The sequence below is a fragment of the Pimephales promelas genome, chromosome 21 (genome assembly GCF_988280905.1).
Source record: "Pimephales promelas chromosome 21, fPimPro1.hap1.1, whole genome shotgun sequence".
NCBI classification, from domain to species: Eukaryota; Metazoa; Chordata; class Actinopteri; order Cypriniformes; family Leuciscidae; genus Pimephales; species Pimephales promelas.
The window spans coordinates 11,556,837-11,575,567 of NC_142789.1; the positions used below are offsets into that span (position 1 = coordinate 11,556,837).

General features: G+C 38.5%; 1 protein-coding gene across 2 annotated transcripts in view; it reads left to right on the forward strand.

Moving 5' to 3' along the window:
* The window catches only part of tmem259 (transmembrane protein 259), a 41,725-nt gene extending 23,494 nt beyond the window's left edge, over nt 1–18,231 (forward strand). For both annotated transcript variants that reach the window (XM_039655566.2, XM_039655567.2), the window contains exons 10-11: nt 15,531–15,630; nt 15,736–18,231. In XM_039655566.2, the coding sequence (XP_039511500.2) occupies nt 15,531–15,630; nt 15,736–16,428 (793 nt within the window). In that variant the 3' untranslated portion in view covers nt 16,429–18,231. The remainder of the gene's footprint in view (nt 1–15,530; nt 15,631–15,735) is intronic.
* The last annotated feature ends 500 nt before the right edge of the window (nt 18,232–18,731 follow it).

The following is an 18,731-nucleotide window of genomic DNA, read 5'->3' on the forward strand; positions in this document are numbered from 1 at the left end:
AACTTCAGCAGTGTGTTCGCTGTAAGAGGACGATCACATGGATGTGACTATTGTGAGTCAGAGTTATAGCGCCACCAACTGGTAGCAGGAAGTGTGTCACTTTCAAAATGCTTTGAACTCACCCTTTTATTTTTTCCCGATGTGCTTCAAACTTAATCTGTATAATGTAAATACATAGCAGAAGAAGACCTGTGAATGGATTCTTGATATCTTTGATACTGTTGCCGTGGCAACGCATCAAACTTTAAAATTCTTTTTTTTATGATTTTGAGACTCTTAGCGGCTTTTGGGGCCCTTAACGGGTTTGAAAACTCTTGAAACTTTGCACACAGGTCAGATCCCACAGCCATCAGAGCCGGGCTGAAGATGGTACCTGGGTGTGGCAGGGGGGCTAGACAGCGCCCCCTGGAACGGGGTCCGAACACTTGGTCCATAAATCAAACACGCTTGCATGTAATAATATGAAACTCGGTACACATGTTGATCTCATCGTTTCATCTATACCTCACGCTCTTACTTTTTACCCCAGCCAAACAGGAAGTCGGCTATTGAGGTTTGTTTGTAAAACGCTCGCAATGGAATGTGCAATACTCCTCCTAGAGAATTCAAACACACGGCACGAAACTCGGTCAGCATGAAGTCAAGGCATTGAGGATGAAAGTTTGCGAGGGGATTTTTGATATCTCGAACGGTTTGGCCGTGGCGAGGAAACAAAATTATGGCGAGAAACGTGAAACAGGAAGTGTGTCATAACTTCAGCATAGATTAACTGATCTTGATGAAACTTCAGCAGTGTGTTCGCTGTAAGAGGACGATCACGTGGATGTGACTATTGTGAGTCAGAGTTATAGCGCCACCAACTGGCAGCAGGAAGTGTGTCACTTTCAAACTGCTTTGATATCACCCTCTTATTTTTAACCGATTTGCTTCAAACTTCATCTGTATAATGTAAAAATACAGCAGATGTAGACCTGTGAATGGATTCTTGATATCTTTGATACTGTTGCTGTGGCAACAAATCAAACTTTAACATTCTTTTTTGATACTTTTGGGACTCTATAGCATGCTTGAAATTGCTTGAAACAGATAGATACAGATAGCTCGACAGATACATCACATTTATTAGCCAGTAGGCATGTGCAACTTTGGCAAAAGATTAAAGTAATGTCAAAAAAGTAAACAGTAAACACTAAAAGCCTCATATCTTCTAAAAATGTAATTATACATTATTTGTTTCTAAATTAAATTATACAAATATTATAATTAAAAGTTTTTCCCTTTTTTCATTTAAGAATTATGTTTACGTTCAAAAACAGCCATAATGGTTTTAAAATTCAGAAGAAGAAAAAATAATCTGAGTCATACGTAGTGCTATACTGCCCTCTTGTGTTCAATATCAGGTAGGCCTATTGTGTATATTCCCACTGGTTAATCAACGTGTGACTCCGCTGGGACTCGGGAACTTTTAAATCGCTTACTTAAAACCGAAAGTCAAAATACAGATATCCGCACAAGACATTAATGTTGTGGAGTAGAGCGAGCATTTTAAATAAATTCCTATTAAGTAGGATTGAACTAAACAGAATGAACGTTCACTCTGTTCTGCTGGTTCCTCGCTGTTGGCGCGCACAGTTATGAATGCTTGTGCAGCCATGAGTTTTAGTTTAATTTTAAAATTAGCGCAATTTCGGGATTTGTATTATTTGAATTTATTTTTAAAAAACACAATGTTGAGTTTTATTGTAACACTGTTTAATCGCGCCCACGGTTATATTTTGTATATTATATATAATTATAATGTATTTCTGTATAAAATAATACTACAATAAAAAACACATTTGTGACCGAACTGATCCAGCAAAATTAGTCACAGTGACCCAAATTTAAAAATTGAGATTTTGATATTAATGGAAAGAGGACACTGTAAGCTTTCAAATGATACCTTGGTCATACCTTGAATGGTTGTAACGATATACAGATTTGAATTCTGGTCGTCTGCCCTTTTTTTCCAATTGAAAACCTAAGAAAATCGCTTTTAAAGTTTTTTTGCCCGTTTTTTTTTTTTTTTTTTTTTGATATCTTTCAAAATCCATAGCATTTTAAGGGATAAACTATTTATTTTATATAGCTTAATTTGACCAAATAGATTAACATATAAATGCAATTTAACGAGGCTGAAACTCAACTTATTTTTAATTTTTTTGAAATAAATAATTAAAAAGTCACTTTTACAAAAATGTTCTAAAATCAGAAAGATTAAAGAGGAGTCAGAGAGAAATTCAGTTTTCATACGGATTAGCCCACATAAGCAGAGAGCAGTCTGATTTCTTTCATTTTGAATGGTTGTGTTTAAAAGTAGACATTTCAATATATATGTCTGTGAGGATACCTTATACGCTGACTTTCGGTTCATGAGACAAGCTTCAGTTCACGTGCCGCGCGTCTCCGCGTCGTGATTAGGCCTAGCCTATTGTCTGCAATTTATTTCTTATTATTAAATCCTAGTAATTGGTTGATGAAACATTGATTTAAATTAAGATAATTATTTTAAAACGAAATTTACTTTAAAGAAAGGCTTTGTGCTTGCATGTTTAAGCTATGTGAAAGTTTTAGTGCTGCTTCCAGAGAACGGTCACGTTCGGATTGTTTTTCCTCATAAATGCGAACACGGAAAATAAAATAAAGATTTTATGTTCTGGAGAGAGTCAACCCTTCTTCATCCGGTGAGTATTACTTTTGGTTTGTGCAGTGTGGTTCACATAGGCCAATTTATTAAAATATTTAATTATCTGGGAATTGGATGCTGAAATTGCCCAATTTAAAAAAAAAAATTAGTAATAATTTAAGTTTTGTGGTGTAAGTCTACGTATTTTATAGGCTAATGTTAACTTCAAATAATACTAATAGTAATTTAAAGATGTTGTAGCTAGCATTGGGTCTGGACGTGAAGGATAACTTCGGGAGTTGAAGGGACGTGTCGGTGTCGTGATTCTGTCTTCTCACACCGCGACACAGGTTCGTGGATCTGAGTGTCGCGATCGTTACAGCCTTACATAGGCTATATTCTTCTTGCAGATAAATATACTCACGCAGTTTAGGTTAGAAGCCTCCAGTGAGTTCAACGTTTCAGGGGATACCCGGGAAATGCTCAGAGGTGACGAGGGGAGTTGAGAAGAGCAATGTTTATTTCAGCGAATTTAAAGCTTTGACAACTTTAATCGTTATTTAAATACCTTTACTCAATTATCTCGACTACGAAACCCTGTGAGATTATTTTTGAATGTCTGTTCTTTGAAATTAGCAAAAAAAAAAATGTATATATTTTTTTTTGTTATTTCATGGTTTTTCCACATAATCGGCCCATATCTTAAAATGGAAGGTTGCAACTTCCGACTCATTTCGCCAGAGCGGGTCACATTTGATTTTTATTTTTTAAACAATGTAATGTGTAACCTAAAAATAAACAGATTATTTGATAAATGATATATTTAAATCTCCATATTGTAGCCTAATATCTGCAGGGCAGCCTAGTCTTAATAAATGTATGCTTCATTTTTCATTTGTAAATTTGATCAATAAATTCAATAATTTAGAATAATAAGACACTATAGGGCTGTTACCCTAGGTAAGGCTGATCAAATTAAATCGGTTACACAATAATGTTACGAGATTGGTTTAACAGGAGTCAATTAAAAATCGCTGTAAAGAACGATACTTTTAAACATAACCCTAAATCACCATAAGGTGTCGCCAGATGACCGTCTTAATGAACGAGTCATGGATTCAAAATGCTGAATCATTCAGTAATGAGAAAACACATTGCTTTGAGATGCGCGATGGGTCGCTGTGATCTTTGTTTAACTATTTTCTCTGCTGAAACAGAAAAAAGTCAATATTGCATCTAAAAAGTCAATATTGCATCTAAAATGTAAGTGACTTGACTTGTGTGTGTGACTATGTTTGTTGTAGTGATAAGAGTTGCACCCTTGTTAAAGTTTAAGGCCTTGTGTTTTTGGATATATATCTTTCTTTCTTTTTTTTTTCTTTTTTTACAAAATATGCATATAACCCATATATTTTAGATTTATTATTTGTTTTAAATTAAATTAAGAATGTATTTTTGGTAATTGAACCTGAATGAATTTAAAAATGAATGTGCTATATTTCAGATCATATATTTGTTTTTCTTAAAATTTGAACTAACTTTATTCTCAGCTGAATTATAAATATTTTATTTCTGTATGAATTAAAAACACATTTGATTTTTCTTTTTTAATCAATGTAGAATGTGTAACTGAAATATAAACAGATTAGGGCTCTGTTCGAGGACAAGTAACTAAAACCAATGTGACATGATGAATGTTTGTTTCCCAAACCATCTGAGTAACAGCTTACTTTTCTTTCTTACTATATTCTTTCTTACTATAAACTGTGCTGTAGAGCTTGCATCAGTCAAAGCAGGGTTACATTTTGCATGTCGTGCACAATAAACCTGAAGGCACCAGGGTGGCGGTGCCACCGTCTTCATATATATATGTATATATACAGTATATAAATATATATATATATACAGTATATATATATATATATATATATATATATATAGCTGTGATCCGCGATGAAGGGCCAAAGCCAGTGGCATGGCCACCCTGGTGCTTTTAGGTAACTAAGGAACCGGGGTTGCGGTGCCACCGGCTTGGGCCCTTCATCGCTGCTCGCAGCTATATTTATTATTATTATTTATACGACTATTCGGGCACTTTTGGGGCCCTTAACATGCTCAAAAACTCTTGAAACTGTGCACACGGGTCAGAACCCGTGGCCATCAGGGCCGGGCTGAAGATGGTACCCGGGCGTGGCAGGGGGGCTAGACAGCGCCCCCTGGAACGGGGTCCGAACACTTGGTCCATAAATCAAACACGCTTGCATGTAATAATATGAAACTCGGTAAACATGTTGATCTCATCGTTTCATCTATACCTCGTGCTTTTACTTTTTACCCCAGCCCAACAGGAAGTCGGCTATTTAGGGTTGTTCGTAAAACACTCGCAATGGAATTTTTAATACTCCTCCTAGAGCTTTGATCCAAATTCGACGAAACTCGGTCAGCGTGAAGTCAAGACATTGAGGATGAAAGTTTGCGAGGGGATTTTTGATATCTCGAACGGTTTGGCCGTGGCGAGGAAACAAAATTATGGCGAGAAACGTGAAACAGGAAGTGTATCATAACTTCAGCACACATCAACCGATCTTGATGAAACTTCAGCAGTGTGTTCGCTGTAAGAGGACGATCACATGGATGTGACTATTGTGAGTCAAAGTTATAGCGCCACCAACTGGCAGCAGGAAGTGTATCATTTTCAAAATGCTTTGAAATCACCCTCTAATTTTAACTCGATTTGCTTCAAACTTCATCTGTATAATGTAAACATACGGCAGATGTAGACCTGTGAATGGATTCTTGATATCTTTGAAACTGTTGCCGTGGCGACGCATCAAACTTTACCCTTCTTTTAGGATGCTTTTAGGATGCTTTTGGGACCCTTAGCATGCTTCAAAATGCATGAAACTCGACAGACACATCACATTTATTAGCCAGTAGACATGTGCAAAGTTTCAGAAACGGGCGTGGTGAGGGCTCAGTAGCGCCACCTTTTGACAAAAGTGGGGTTGTTAGTTTTATCTACAGTTACAAAAATCGGTATGTATATTGTACTCCTCGAGCCGGACAACTTTCTAATTGACACTCATTAGCTAGGACCCACAGAAAGTCAGATATGTCTGTTTGAATGTAGAGAAAATCTCAGAATTTTGCCAGTGTCTCAGTGTCTCTCTGTGTGAGTGAGAGGAGGGGCGCCTGTCAGGTTAATTTTAACCCTTTATTTGCTGTGTGCGACTTCTCTGGCATTTTCGGGGGCCTTAACATCCTCAAAAACTCTTGAAACTTTGCAGACGGGTCAGAACCCATGGCCATCAGGGCCGGGCTGAAGCTGGTAACCGGGCGTGGCAGGGCGGCTCGACAGCGCCCCCTGGACTGGGATTCGAACATTTGTCCATAAATCAAACACACTTGCATGAATTAATATGAAACTCGGTACAATTATAGATCACATCAGGCCAAACAACTTTCGTGCTCTAAGTTTTATGACAGTTCAAATGGAAGTTATTTATGAATTATGAATTATGGGTTGTTTGAATAATTGTCTTAGGAGAAATACATCAAATCACAATGCATGTGTTTACCAATCACAACCAAACTCGGTGTGCATGAAGTCAAGACATTGAGGATGCTCAATTCCGGACGGATTTTTGATATCTCGAACGGTCTGGCCGTGGCGAGGAAATGAATTTTATGACTAAAAAAGGACACATAAAGTGTGTTATAACTTTGCTCAATTTACCTACAGTTACAAAACTTACCACGTATATTGTTCTCGTCAAGCCGATCAACTTTCCAATTTAAAGTCATTCGCTCTGAGCAACAGAAAGTCAGATATTGTAGTTTGAATGGATTTATTTCCCCTGCGATTCTCTCTCTCTCTCTCTCTCTCTCTCTCTCTCTCTCTCTCTCTCTCTCTCTCTCTCTCTGTGGGTGTGTGTGTTTGGGGAGGGGAGGGAAGGGCTGTTGTCTGTGTTTATGTGTGTGTGTGTGGCTGGCTGCGATTTTTCCTACAAGTCCTTGTCTCTAAGTCCTTGTCTTTTTGCATAACAATTTTGCATAACAATATTTTTAAATGACAAAATAGGCATATAACCCCCATCTTTTAAATGTATAGATTGCTTTAAATAAAAGTAAGATTGTATTTGTAATTGAAGTTGAATGAATTTAAAATTCATGTGCTATATTTCAATATATTTGTTTTCCTTAAGATTTTAAAACACTAACTTCATTCTTATCTGAATTACAAATATTTGTTTCTGTATAAAATAATACTCTGACTAAAAACACATTTGATGTTTTTTTTTTGGTATTTTTATTTACATGTATTTATGTGTGTGTGTGTGTGTGTGTGTGTGTGTGTGTGTGTGTGTGTGTGTGTGTGTGTGTGTGTGTGTGTGTGTGTGTGTGTAAAGTGCAGGGTTTTTTTTAGATAAAGGAGAATTTCTATAACTATGTGTTGAACTAATAAATCACTCTTGTGTGTGTTAAACACAATCTACTTAATACAGACAACTTCATTATAAAGATAAATAACAAATCCAAAAAAATATATGATTATAATCTATGACAAAAAAAGCCATTACAAACTATATTATTGGAAAATACACATTGCTCTTTGTATTGTTGTAAAATATTCATGAAAAACAAGATAACAAAAATCAAAAAGATAAATTATTTTAGATATAGCCATGTTTTAAATGTATAGCAGAGATGTTAATTGAGGCAGCAACATACAAACTTTCTAGAACAACATGGACCTGGATAGCTGGTTTTTATGGAGGACAGTGAAGAGGAAGAGGGTGCAAATCAAACAGCTCATTCTCAGACTACACAGCAAACAGTTTAAGTTTTTAGTGCTTTGTTTGAGGTTTTTAGTGCTCTGTCCTATCTATTATCAACATATAATAGATGGAACAGAACAAGAAAGGCAATTAATAATCTGTCATTGCGTCACTGCATTATGATATGAAAGGCTCAGTACAGTGTGGCACAAAACGCTTATGCGCATCCCGAGTGGAGAATGATGCGCTTAAAGCCACATGGAGTTACAGCGCACAGCGCATCGAGTCCGCATTGATGCAAGCTCTACAAAACACTTCTTTTTGATAGTCAAAGCGGGGGTTACGTTTTTACACGTCGTACAGAATAACCCTAAAGGCACCAAGGTGGCGGTGCCACCGGCTTTAAATTAAATATAAATATAGCTGTGAGCAGCGATAAAGGGCCAAAGCCGGCGGTACCACCATCCCGGTGCCTTTGGGTAACTAAAGGCATCGGGGTTGCAGTGCCACCGGCTTGGGCCCGCAATCGCTGCTCGCAGCTATATTTATTATTATTATTATTTTTCTTACGACTATTCGGGCACTTTTGGGGCCCTTAACATGCTCGAAAACTCTTGAAACTTTGCACACGGGTCAGAACCCGCGGCCATCAGAGCCGGGCTGAAGATGGTACCCGGGCGTGGCAGGGGGGCTCGTCAGCGCCCCCTGGAATGGGGTCCGAACACTTGGTCCATAACTCAAACACGCTTGCATGTAATAATATGAAACTCGGGACGCATGTTGATCTCATCGTTTCATCTATACCTCGCGCTTTTACTTTTTACCCCAGCCCAACAGGAAGTCGGCTATTGAGGTTTGTTTGTAAAACGCTCGCAATGGTATTTGAAATACTCCTCCTAGAGCTTTGATCCAAATTCGACGATACTCGGTCAGCGTAAAGTGAAGACATTGAGGATGAAAGCTTGTGTGGGGATTTTTGATATCTCGAACGGTTTGGCCGTGGCGAGGAAACGAAATCATAGCGAGAAACGTGAAACAGGAAGTTTGTTATAACTTCAGCATACATTAACTGATCTTGATGAAACTTCAGCAGTATGTTCGCTGTAAGAGGACGATCACATGGATGTGACTATTGTGAGTCAAAGTTATAGCGCCACCAACTGGCAGCAGGAAGTGTGTCACTTTAAAAATGCTTTGATATCACCCTTTTATTTTTACCCGATTTGCTTCAAACTTCATATGTATAATGTAAACATACGGCAGATGTAGACCTGTGAATGGATTCTTGATATCTTTGAAACTGTTGCCGTGGCGACGCATCAAACTTTACCCTTCTTTTAGGATGCTTTTAGGATGCTTTTGAGACCTTTAGCATGCTTCAAAATGCATGAAACTCGACAGACACATCACATTTATTAGCCAGTAGACACGTGCAAAGTTTCATAAACGGGCGTGGTGAGGGCTCAGTAGCGCCACCTTTTGACAAAAGTGGGGTTGTTAGTTTTATCTAGTTACAAAAATCGGTATGTATATTGTACTCCTCGAGCCGGACAACTTTCTAATTGACACTCATTAGCTAGGACCCACAGAAAGTCAGATATGTTTGTTTGAATGTGGTCTTGCTCAATCTGAGCCTGCTGTCTTTGCCTGTCTGTGTATGTGTGTGTGTTTGTAGGGGGAGGGGTCTTAACCATTTCACTCCTGTGTGTATGGCCTGCATAAAAAATAAATGCCTTAAGCCTGGTATTTTTTTAAATAAGTTTTTTATTTTTTATAAGTAAAGGCATATAACCAGTTTAATTGTAGTGCATTAATAGTTTTATATAATTAGTTTATTAATTAAATTAACTTGGTCCATAAACTTGATCTGAAAATTTGGTCCATAAATCAAACACACTTGCATGTAATAATATGACTTGAGTGTTAATCACATCATGTTTTCAGTTTGAATATAAAATATATAAATTATGTAAAAAAAATAAAGTTGATCCAGCTGGAGCGCAGGCTGAGAATAGCGCTGTCATGACTGGATCAGAGATCATCAGTCATGCCCTCTCATACCTTACGCACACCACGCCCACTTACATCAGATCACATCAACATGTCAGCCGGAGGGATAACGAGGGTCGCTTTCGGATTTAAGAATTTCTTACAACAAGATGGCAAAAGAACAGCGCTTTGCAAGACATGCAACGTTAAGATCGCGGACAGTCAGATGACAACCTCCAATTTCGTCCGTCATTTGAAGAGCCATTCTGCCCACTGTGCCCAGTAAGTGCTTGTCAATTTGTTAATGTTATCTGGTTAGCTCGTTCGTAGTTAGCTAGCTAATGTAAGTTAAAGGAGAACTCCGGCGCAAAATTACACATTGTTACCTAGTCAACCGTTATCTGAGATTTGTTTTCATGACTGCCGAATGTAAATAGTTTTATCTATAAAAACAGTTTAGCCTATAAGTGACGTCCGACATTCTGCATATTGTGTTATTTTGTTAAGCCCCACTAAAGGCATAAAAACTGTAAAGCACAATCAAGTTTTCACACTATATTCCAAGACTTCTAAAGTCATTCAATAGCTTAATGTGTGGTAAAATTAATATTTTAGTCTCTAAGTTAAAGTTAACGGAAAGTCATCTCGCCTCAGTCATTCTCCATGCATCAGCATTAGCGCGTCGCGTTCGGTTGCGACAGTAACACGACGACACTCTCTTCAAGATCAATGTTCCCAATATTATACTTTATTTGTAGATAAGGCATAAAGGTCTATGATTTGCATAAAATGACTATCTTGCTGGAGTGGAGTTTATTGCCCTTTAGAATACACTAAGCATTAGTGCTGCACGATTAATTATATCGCAGTCGTAATAGCGATCTCAAACCTATGCAATTATATAACGCAAAATGCCGCGATTTTATATGAAATAAACAAAGTAGGGCTATTAGCGCAGCATCTCTTCTTTTTTGTCATCCTTTGACTAGTGTTACAAGATCCCCCTCTTTCAAATGCCTTTTCGCATTTTGCACGACAAGAAGTGAAAAGCTGCCTGTGAGTGCCCTAGATTAGAATAGATGAGACTCGCATAATGCGCATGCACTGACCGTGTGCCAGCCCAGAATAAACAGTTCTCTTTCGAGCTTGAACGAACAATAGCACACACAATTATGCCAAAATGTGGTTTTGTCTAGTATCTTCATAACATAAGAAAAGTCTATGGATGAAAAGAGTTGTGCTATGAGGCGCGTGTGAGATCCGCGTCTCGGCAACGGGTGCTCTTAAAGGGCCAGCAGCGAATAAAGCGTTCTTTCAGTAAAGTTAAAAGAACAAAGGGAAATTAGAAAATTACTCACTGATCTTGAGTAAAGAACTTTTGTAGCTTTAATAAGGATTATTATATATATAATTTATGATTCAGGCAGCGCAGACTGTTTGATAACTTTATTCAATTTCTGTACCTGTTAAGACAGGAAGGGCACAGGTAAATATGTTTTTTATTATGGGTTTATGTGGGGATTGTTTGAAGTTCACTTAATTTAAAAGCTGTTATATATTTTTTTTAAGCCTAATAATTTTTTAAAAAGTTGATGGCTTTCAATTGATGGAATCACTGTAATGTTGGTTTGGTTGATGGTTTATTGATCATTATAGGTGTTATCAATCATTTATTGTTGTTGTTGTTTTTAGTTTGAGTTGAGAAATAAACATTAATCTGTGTGTGCATTTTACTTTAGAACCAAGCAAGTTAGACTCATGAAACCATTTTATTATATCGGAGTCGCAAATCGCAATTGCAATATTGGCTCAATAATGGCAATATGACATTTTCCCAAATCGTGCAGCCCTACTAAGCATAGATTATAGATACCATCCCTTCGCTATGTTCTTTTCAATGTGAAGCGTTGCATGCTGTGACTTGGTGTTGCTTCAAGTGCATCATTCTGCACACGGGATGCGCATGATTGCTTATAATACTTTGGGGAGACAAGGGGGCGTGGCCTAAGGGAATATCACTCGTGATGTTAAGTGATGTTACCCCGCCATCGCTGATACAACCTTTAGCAGTCATGTTTTTGCTTCTTGAGAGAGAGAGAAAGTGTGTGTGTGTGTGTGTGTGTGTGTGTGAGCAGTGGCGGTTCTAGGCGGGGGCCTGGGGGGGCCAGTGCCCCTGCGACAACAAGCTTGGACCCCCTTGTGGCCCCCCTAAATGTGGAGTCAGTGTGAAATATTTTTTTTATAGTGTGTCACGCATTGAGCATGACAGTCACTCGTTTCAGTCTTTTGTCTCACACTCCCGTCACACATTGTATTTCTCATGCGGAAAAACTATTAATAATATATTTAATATACGCAATTTCTCTGGCCGCGCCGCTCTCACGTGAGAATCAAGCGCGTCTCGCCTGGAGTTCAGCAGTCGACCCTGCTACGCATCAGCCAATCAAAAAAAGAGAAGTGCTACTACATTGGTTGTTAGTTTTATCTACAGTTACAAAAATCGGTATATACATTGTACTCCTCAAGCCGTACAACTTTCTAATACATAGTCATTAGCTCGGACCAAGAGGAAGTCAGATATTTTGGTCTGAATATGGTGAGCCTCTCTCTGAGCCTACGTCCCTGTATGGCAAGCCCTTTTAACATTTAAAAGCTAAGTTTGCCTGTCCGGAATTAACATTGTAGATATCAACAACGTCTTTCTGTCTAGTCGTTACACTTTGGATAGTTTGTATTATCATTTAAGATATCTGTAACATAATTGTGACTAGTCGAAATGACAGAGTATGGCAAGCCGTTTTAACATTTAATCATGAAAGGGCCAAAGCCTTCGGCACCGCAACCGGGTGCCTTTAGGTAACTAAAGGAACCGGGGTTGCGGTGCCTCCGGCTTGGGCCCGCCATCGCTGCTCGCAGCTATATTTTTTATTTTTTTTTTTAAAGATTATACAAACGTGTAATGTAATCAAATGAAAAATTAAACAGTGTCTTTTTTGGCAAACAAAAATCTGTACAACAGTGGTTCACTGTTCAAATTAAAACATGGAAGAAAAATAATTCCTTAAAGTTTTATTAATTGTATTATTATATCATTACTTTGAGAGGTACATTCTACTGTACGATAGCAATATACATTGTGCTCCAAATTATAATGCAAGTGACATATCACTGTGATTTCACTAAAATACACATTCAGTTTGTTTGATTCCAGTTATTTAAAATAATATTACAAATTAATCTCAGGCAGGTTCGTTAAGTCGTTTGCCAGGTCTTATTGGGAAAATAGAAATCCTACTTAAAGAGGTTATTCCACATTAAGCAAGTCACAGTTCTCATGCAACTTGGAAGAAAGATCTTTCTGAAGATTGAATGCTTCAATGTCTTGTAAAAGGCATGAAAACAACTGATATTCTGTGAAAACTGAATAGAGTCAAAACAATTGTCTGTGATTTAGAGCACAGAACTCAGTCAGATAAAGACTTGAGGAAAGTTTCTCTCGAACGAATTAATTGTATTAATAGGGCAGCTATTAAAAACCCATTGTTGAGCAGGAAACGGATATTTGAAGCCACTGGTGTCTCTGGAGTCCCAAGAACCTCTCCATGCAGGCTGGCAGTTGTGTATAAAGTTGCATTTCAGCCACCCCTGACCAAAGCTCACAAAGAGAAACATGTACATTGGGTTTTGAATAACGTTTTGCACGGATATGTAATCTGTAATTATTAATCAAATTTTGCTTCATATGCTTCCCATAAATGCAGTGAAATCCTTAGTACGCAAACTAAAACTCACAGTTATAACTGAATACACTGGGTGGCGCTGTGGAGCTTGTTAAAAAGTTAATTATATTTGAACACAGAATGTCATCATCTGCCTCTAGGCACAGCAAAGTATGGAATTACATTGATCAAAATGATTACTTTTGATCAAATGGTTCAACACTGTCTTGTGGAAACGTTGTCGTGTGATACTGAGTTATCATAAATATCATCACCATGAAATCCAAACACCAGTCGAATGAGGAAAGACAGCTGTCCATTATTGCATTCACAAGTAGATAATATGATAGCAGACATGTTCACAAGTTTGTTGGACGTCCAAGTCAAGTCTCAAGTCATTGAGGGAAAAGTTTGAGTCAAGTCTTTGCCACAAGTCCAAGTCAAGTCTCAAAATCTGTCCCCCTGCTGAGAGACACAAATTTGGATACGTGCTAAGAGAAAATCATGTCCGTGTACCAGTGGCGTAGCCCTCAGATTTCTGATTGCTTAAAGTCCCTGTAAAGTCAAAATTAAGTATGTGTTCTGAGTTTGTCACACCACAGAAAAATGTGTTATTAGCCACCCAGCCAAATTTGAATGATTAAAAAAAAGCCAGCAAGTACATAAAATAAGCTATCAAAATCTTGAAAAAATGAGCAGTTATCTCTGTTCTCAAACACTGGGGGTGTGTCCGCTGGCTGTGTGGAAACCACGCCCACTCGCGAGAAAGCTAGTGTCGACGGTGATATTAGCTGATACTGCTTTCGGGACGGGAGAATGAACGCTGAGGCGGAAGATAGTCATTTCGGCCCCGTTCACCAGTAACAGCTGATTATCAGTGAATCCCAGTTGTCTCTGAGGAAAGTTTATAATGATCCAGTGTAAAATGATCACTACAGAGGCGGGTGTTGGCGGTGATCATCAGCTCTTCATCAAGGTTGGCTCTCTAAAAACCTCTTCTTGATGTGATGGTTTTTAGGGAATTTAAATAAAGATACCGATCTGTTTTGTACATGATCGCATTCAGGTAGTAGCCTATGCATTTCTGTGTTGAAGGCATCGCTAGCTAGAAAACTGTAGGCTCAGCTGTAGTTGTACTGACAGTCACTCGCGATTGAGCGGTGAGTGCGAATGTGCTCGGGGAGTGTTATTATGTGTAAGGGGAGAGATCAGACTCAGTGCGTCATCAAATAGGACCAAACAATCCGTAAAATTGCAATGGTGAAAAACTGTTTAACGGTCTAACTGCACATTTCAGTACTTCACAGTTCACAGTCTTTGTAATATGTTTTAGCACTACATATGTAACATTTATAATGTGTTTAGAAATTTTTTGTAGAATTGCCTTTACATGGGGCTTTAAAAAAAAACAAAAAAACTTTGAGGCAAAATATTTTTTAGTGATCATGTGAATTAAACTGCGCAAACCAAAGTAATACTACCCACCGGGTGAATTAGGGTCGGCTCTCAGCCTCCATAGTACATAAAATGTTCCTTTTATTTTATTTTATTTTTCGTGTTTGCATTTATGAGGAAAAAACAATGTTACCGGATGTGTTCTCCGTACGTGAGCACTCTGAAAGTGGCACTAAAAGATGCTTTAAAACTTTCACAGAGTCTGTTCTTGTCTTTTTTTAATCCACTTCAAATGTTGACTAATGTACGATTTACGGGGGGGACGGGTGGGACATGTCCCCACCACTTTTTGACAGGGTCGATTTTGTCCTCACCACTTTTGAAACGTCTCGCGGCACAGATGTACCAATACAAATAAAACATCTCCAGTTAACAGCATTCGTTTCATTTGTTTGTTAAATAACAGGCGATCTAGCACTGAAATGTGTTGTCTTCTCTCGGAAAAGCGCTTCAAGTCCAATCACTGTACATATGCAATCAAGGGCGTATATACTCTATATACTCACTATACTCGGACATTGTGCTCATTATTTATGCATTATTTACATCAGGAAGCTACAGGACATCGTCTTTCAAAACATGACTTACTCGAAAGAGAAAAAAAGAATGAATGCGTTATTGTACCCAGCACTTTTGAAAATGCCCTTCCGAATGCGTCTCTGTCCCCAGCACATTTCAAACCAAACTGACGCCCATGTAATGTACATCAGAATTAGTATAAAAAAATCCTTGTACAGTAGTCCCAAATTGTTTATGCCTTGGAATATAATGTTGTTAACTTAACAAGCGGATAGAGGGTGACATTAGAATCACAACATAAGGAATATTGTTTCCGGGTCCAAGCATAACGAGGTTTATGAGCACTATTTATTCATATCACACATTTAAAACCTCATCTAAAGCATCTCTTGCGCTGTTTTGCAGGTTTTTTTATCTGTATCACTTTGCCTTCTATGCGTATCATTACCGCTTTAATGGCCAGTACAGCAGCTTGGCTCTGGTCACTTCCTGGCTCTTCATTCAGGTATCGTATTTCCGATTTTTTTTTTTTTTATGTAATTGGGAAATTTGTGGATTTGGAGGAAATTTATTTGTTGCTCATGGGCTTTTTCGTTTTCGTCTTCCACAGCACTCAATGATCTATTTTTTCCACCACTATGAGTTGCCAGCCATCCTACAACAGATCCGGATCCAGGAGATGCTGCTTCAGAACCAGCAGGTGGGCCAAGGAAACCAGACTGCATTGCAGGACAATCTTAACAACAACACTAGCAATGCTGCGCCCGCCGGCCAGGGTGACGCAGCCGCTAATGCGAACATTAACGGCCAGGACCGGCAAGCTGCTCAGGATCAACCTCAGCTTGAAACCCACAACGGATTGGTGGTCAATCCCGGTCTGCCCATCGACCCATCCAGTTCTGACCTCGACTGGATGGCTGAGATTGCCATTGGCCCAGACGTTCTGTCTGTTACACACCTGAGCGACTCTCTTTTGGAGCCGGGAGGGATCCAGCAGCCAATGTCATCCGGGGCAGGTGTAACAGAGCTGTACAGTCTTAACACAGCAGGAGAGAACCAAGACGGAAACATTAGCGCAGCCAATGCTCCTGCGGTTGACATAAAGGGCCGGGGTTGCGCTCAGGGTCTGGGGCCCCCTGGTGGTGGAGGTGGGCAGATGGAATCTGAAACGAATCCCACTTCCTCCACAATGACCTCACACACAGACTGCAGAGTTGCAGAAATGTGCATGGGTGCCACAGACTGGGACGACAAGGCAAAGAACAAAAGCGAGAGCTCGGACCCTCACTCCGCTCCGGCTTGAGTTGCGCACTCGGTCTCCGCCATTCGGAACAAATGAATCCACGCTCTGCAGTCGCCACCCCTCTCTGTAAATTAATCCAGAAGGCATCAAGAGGAGAAGCTTTGATGGAGCTTTATTTAATTATTTAATAACATCTCGGAAACCTCCAATGTGAACGCGAGGAGGGCAGAGGCAGACTTCCGCCATCTAGTCATATTCTTAAGAGAAAATACGCAGTGAATTGTCAAAATGATGCCATGTTGTGAGGGTGTGATCATTTGGAGACTTTACATTTGAATTCTTTTTTTTTTTTTTTTAGATGATTGGAGCTTTTAATACAGAGAGTATTCATTCTGAAATGTGATGTGTCGCTCAATTATGGTACTTTTTGTGGCTCCCGATTATGGAGCAACAGGTGTCAGCAGGCCGCATGAGTGGCAATCTTGCTTTAAATCCAAATACACATCACACTTTGCACATCTTGTGCGAGGGTTATTATGGCTCTCTTTCCATTCCTCTAATGATAACATTAACGCTGCGTACTTAACAGCAGTGAAAATTCATTTAGAATGACGTTTCGGGTCCCTACTACTATCGTTCACTACAGCAAGCCACCAAAATGTTCCTTATCTAGCTCATGCCGGTGTGTTCAGGTATGCTATTATTATATGCATGGAGCAGTTTGACCACTGAATTTGATGCTATTTATGGTCAGAGTGCTCTGATGTTGATGTATACTGGTAGGTTGGACTCCCAGTCAAAGAAGTGGACAGGTGACGACAGAATCCTTATACTCAGCAGAAGTCCTCTTTCAACATGATCCTCTTTGAAAACTGTCATGGGGTCATTTCTGCGTTTTCTAATACCCATCAAGAGACATTTGTTTTTGTGATTAGTTTAGGCAGACTTTTTCGTCTTTTGCACGATCTCATCAGAGTCTTTGGTTTTTCTTCAGGTCAAGTCTGGCTTTGAGAGAGCGGGTGTATAGATTATTGCCTTATGCTTCTAAAACCGAACATTAACCTTGTATTTCCATCTTTAGGAAGTACATTGGTGTCGATAGCCTTACCAGAGGCTTCAAAGCCAGCAGAGAAAAAAAGTCATGGAACAGGACAACTGAAGCAGGAGTAAACTTGTCGTTACGTTTAACAGATATTATTTAGAATTAGATGTAAGCAGTGAATGTTGACTGTTATATTCACAGCTTTGCGGCCCTTCAGTTAATGTCACTGATCCATAAGTCCAAGTCTTTTCATATTCTGCTTTTGTTGTGGTTTGTCCATGTGTTTGACTTGAAAAGATCGGTGGCTGTCCAATGACAGGACAAGTTTGTTGATCTACATGACCATGTGTAAAACCTTTACTAAAAGCAAGAGAACAAATAAAGAAATATCTTGTGTTGTGACTGTGGATGGGGGAAGGTCATTTAAAGGCTATGCAACAATATGGCAGGCTTCCAGGCTCTGGAATTTTTCTTTTTGTTTTTTTTGTTTTAATTCAAATTGTGCAATATTTAGTGAGGCTCAGATCCATAACGGATTCCAGGTCTAAAAGAGTGATTTATGGTTTTATGATCAGTTCCTCGTCATTATATATATATATATATATATATATATATATAATTTTTTTTTTTTCCTGTGCCTATTTGCCACTGTCAGAGGAAGCGGATGATTGTAGTGTTTAGATCGTTTAGGATGTCTAGACAGAATCTGGAATTAAAAATTCTCAGTTCTGTGATAAACTCGATTCCATGTCATTCAAATGTATTTAACTGTAATGTTTAAAAAGACTGCATAAAGAGACAAAATTAATTTCCATTTTGAACCTTTTGTTTGTGGTTATTTATTATATCTTTCAGGCATGTTCTATGAATAGGGTACATATTAATTGTTTTAAACACAAATTGTCTGTACCTGCCAGGGTCAAATTAATTGTTGGATCAGGAAAATATCAAACCATTTCAAATATGTATTAATATTTATTCAAATATGTATTGTTACTGCATATTGAAATATTTACTGTTATTGCAGCAACCTCATTGTGACATTTTAGTCCACAAGTGTTTAAATAAGGATACTACACATATTTTAGCATCGATTAAATTTCATCAGTAACTACAAACCAACATTTGACTTTATTTAAGGCTTTTTGATTTTACTATTGTAACCTATTCATGGAAAGTACCTTCCTCCTTTGCTTAAAGGAGAACTCCAGCGCAAAATGAACCTTTGGTGTAATAACACATTGGCACCTAGTCAACCATTCTCTGAGATTTGTTTTCATGATAATCGAATGTAAAGAGTTGTAAATGATCTTTAAAAACT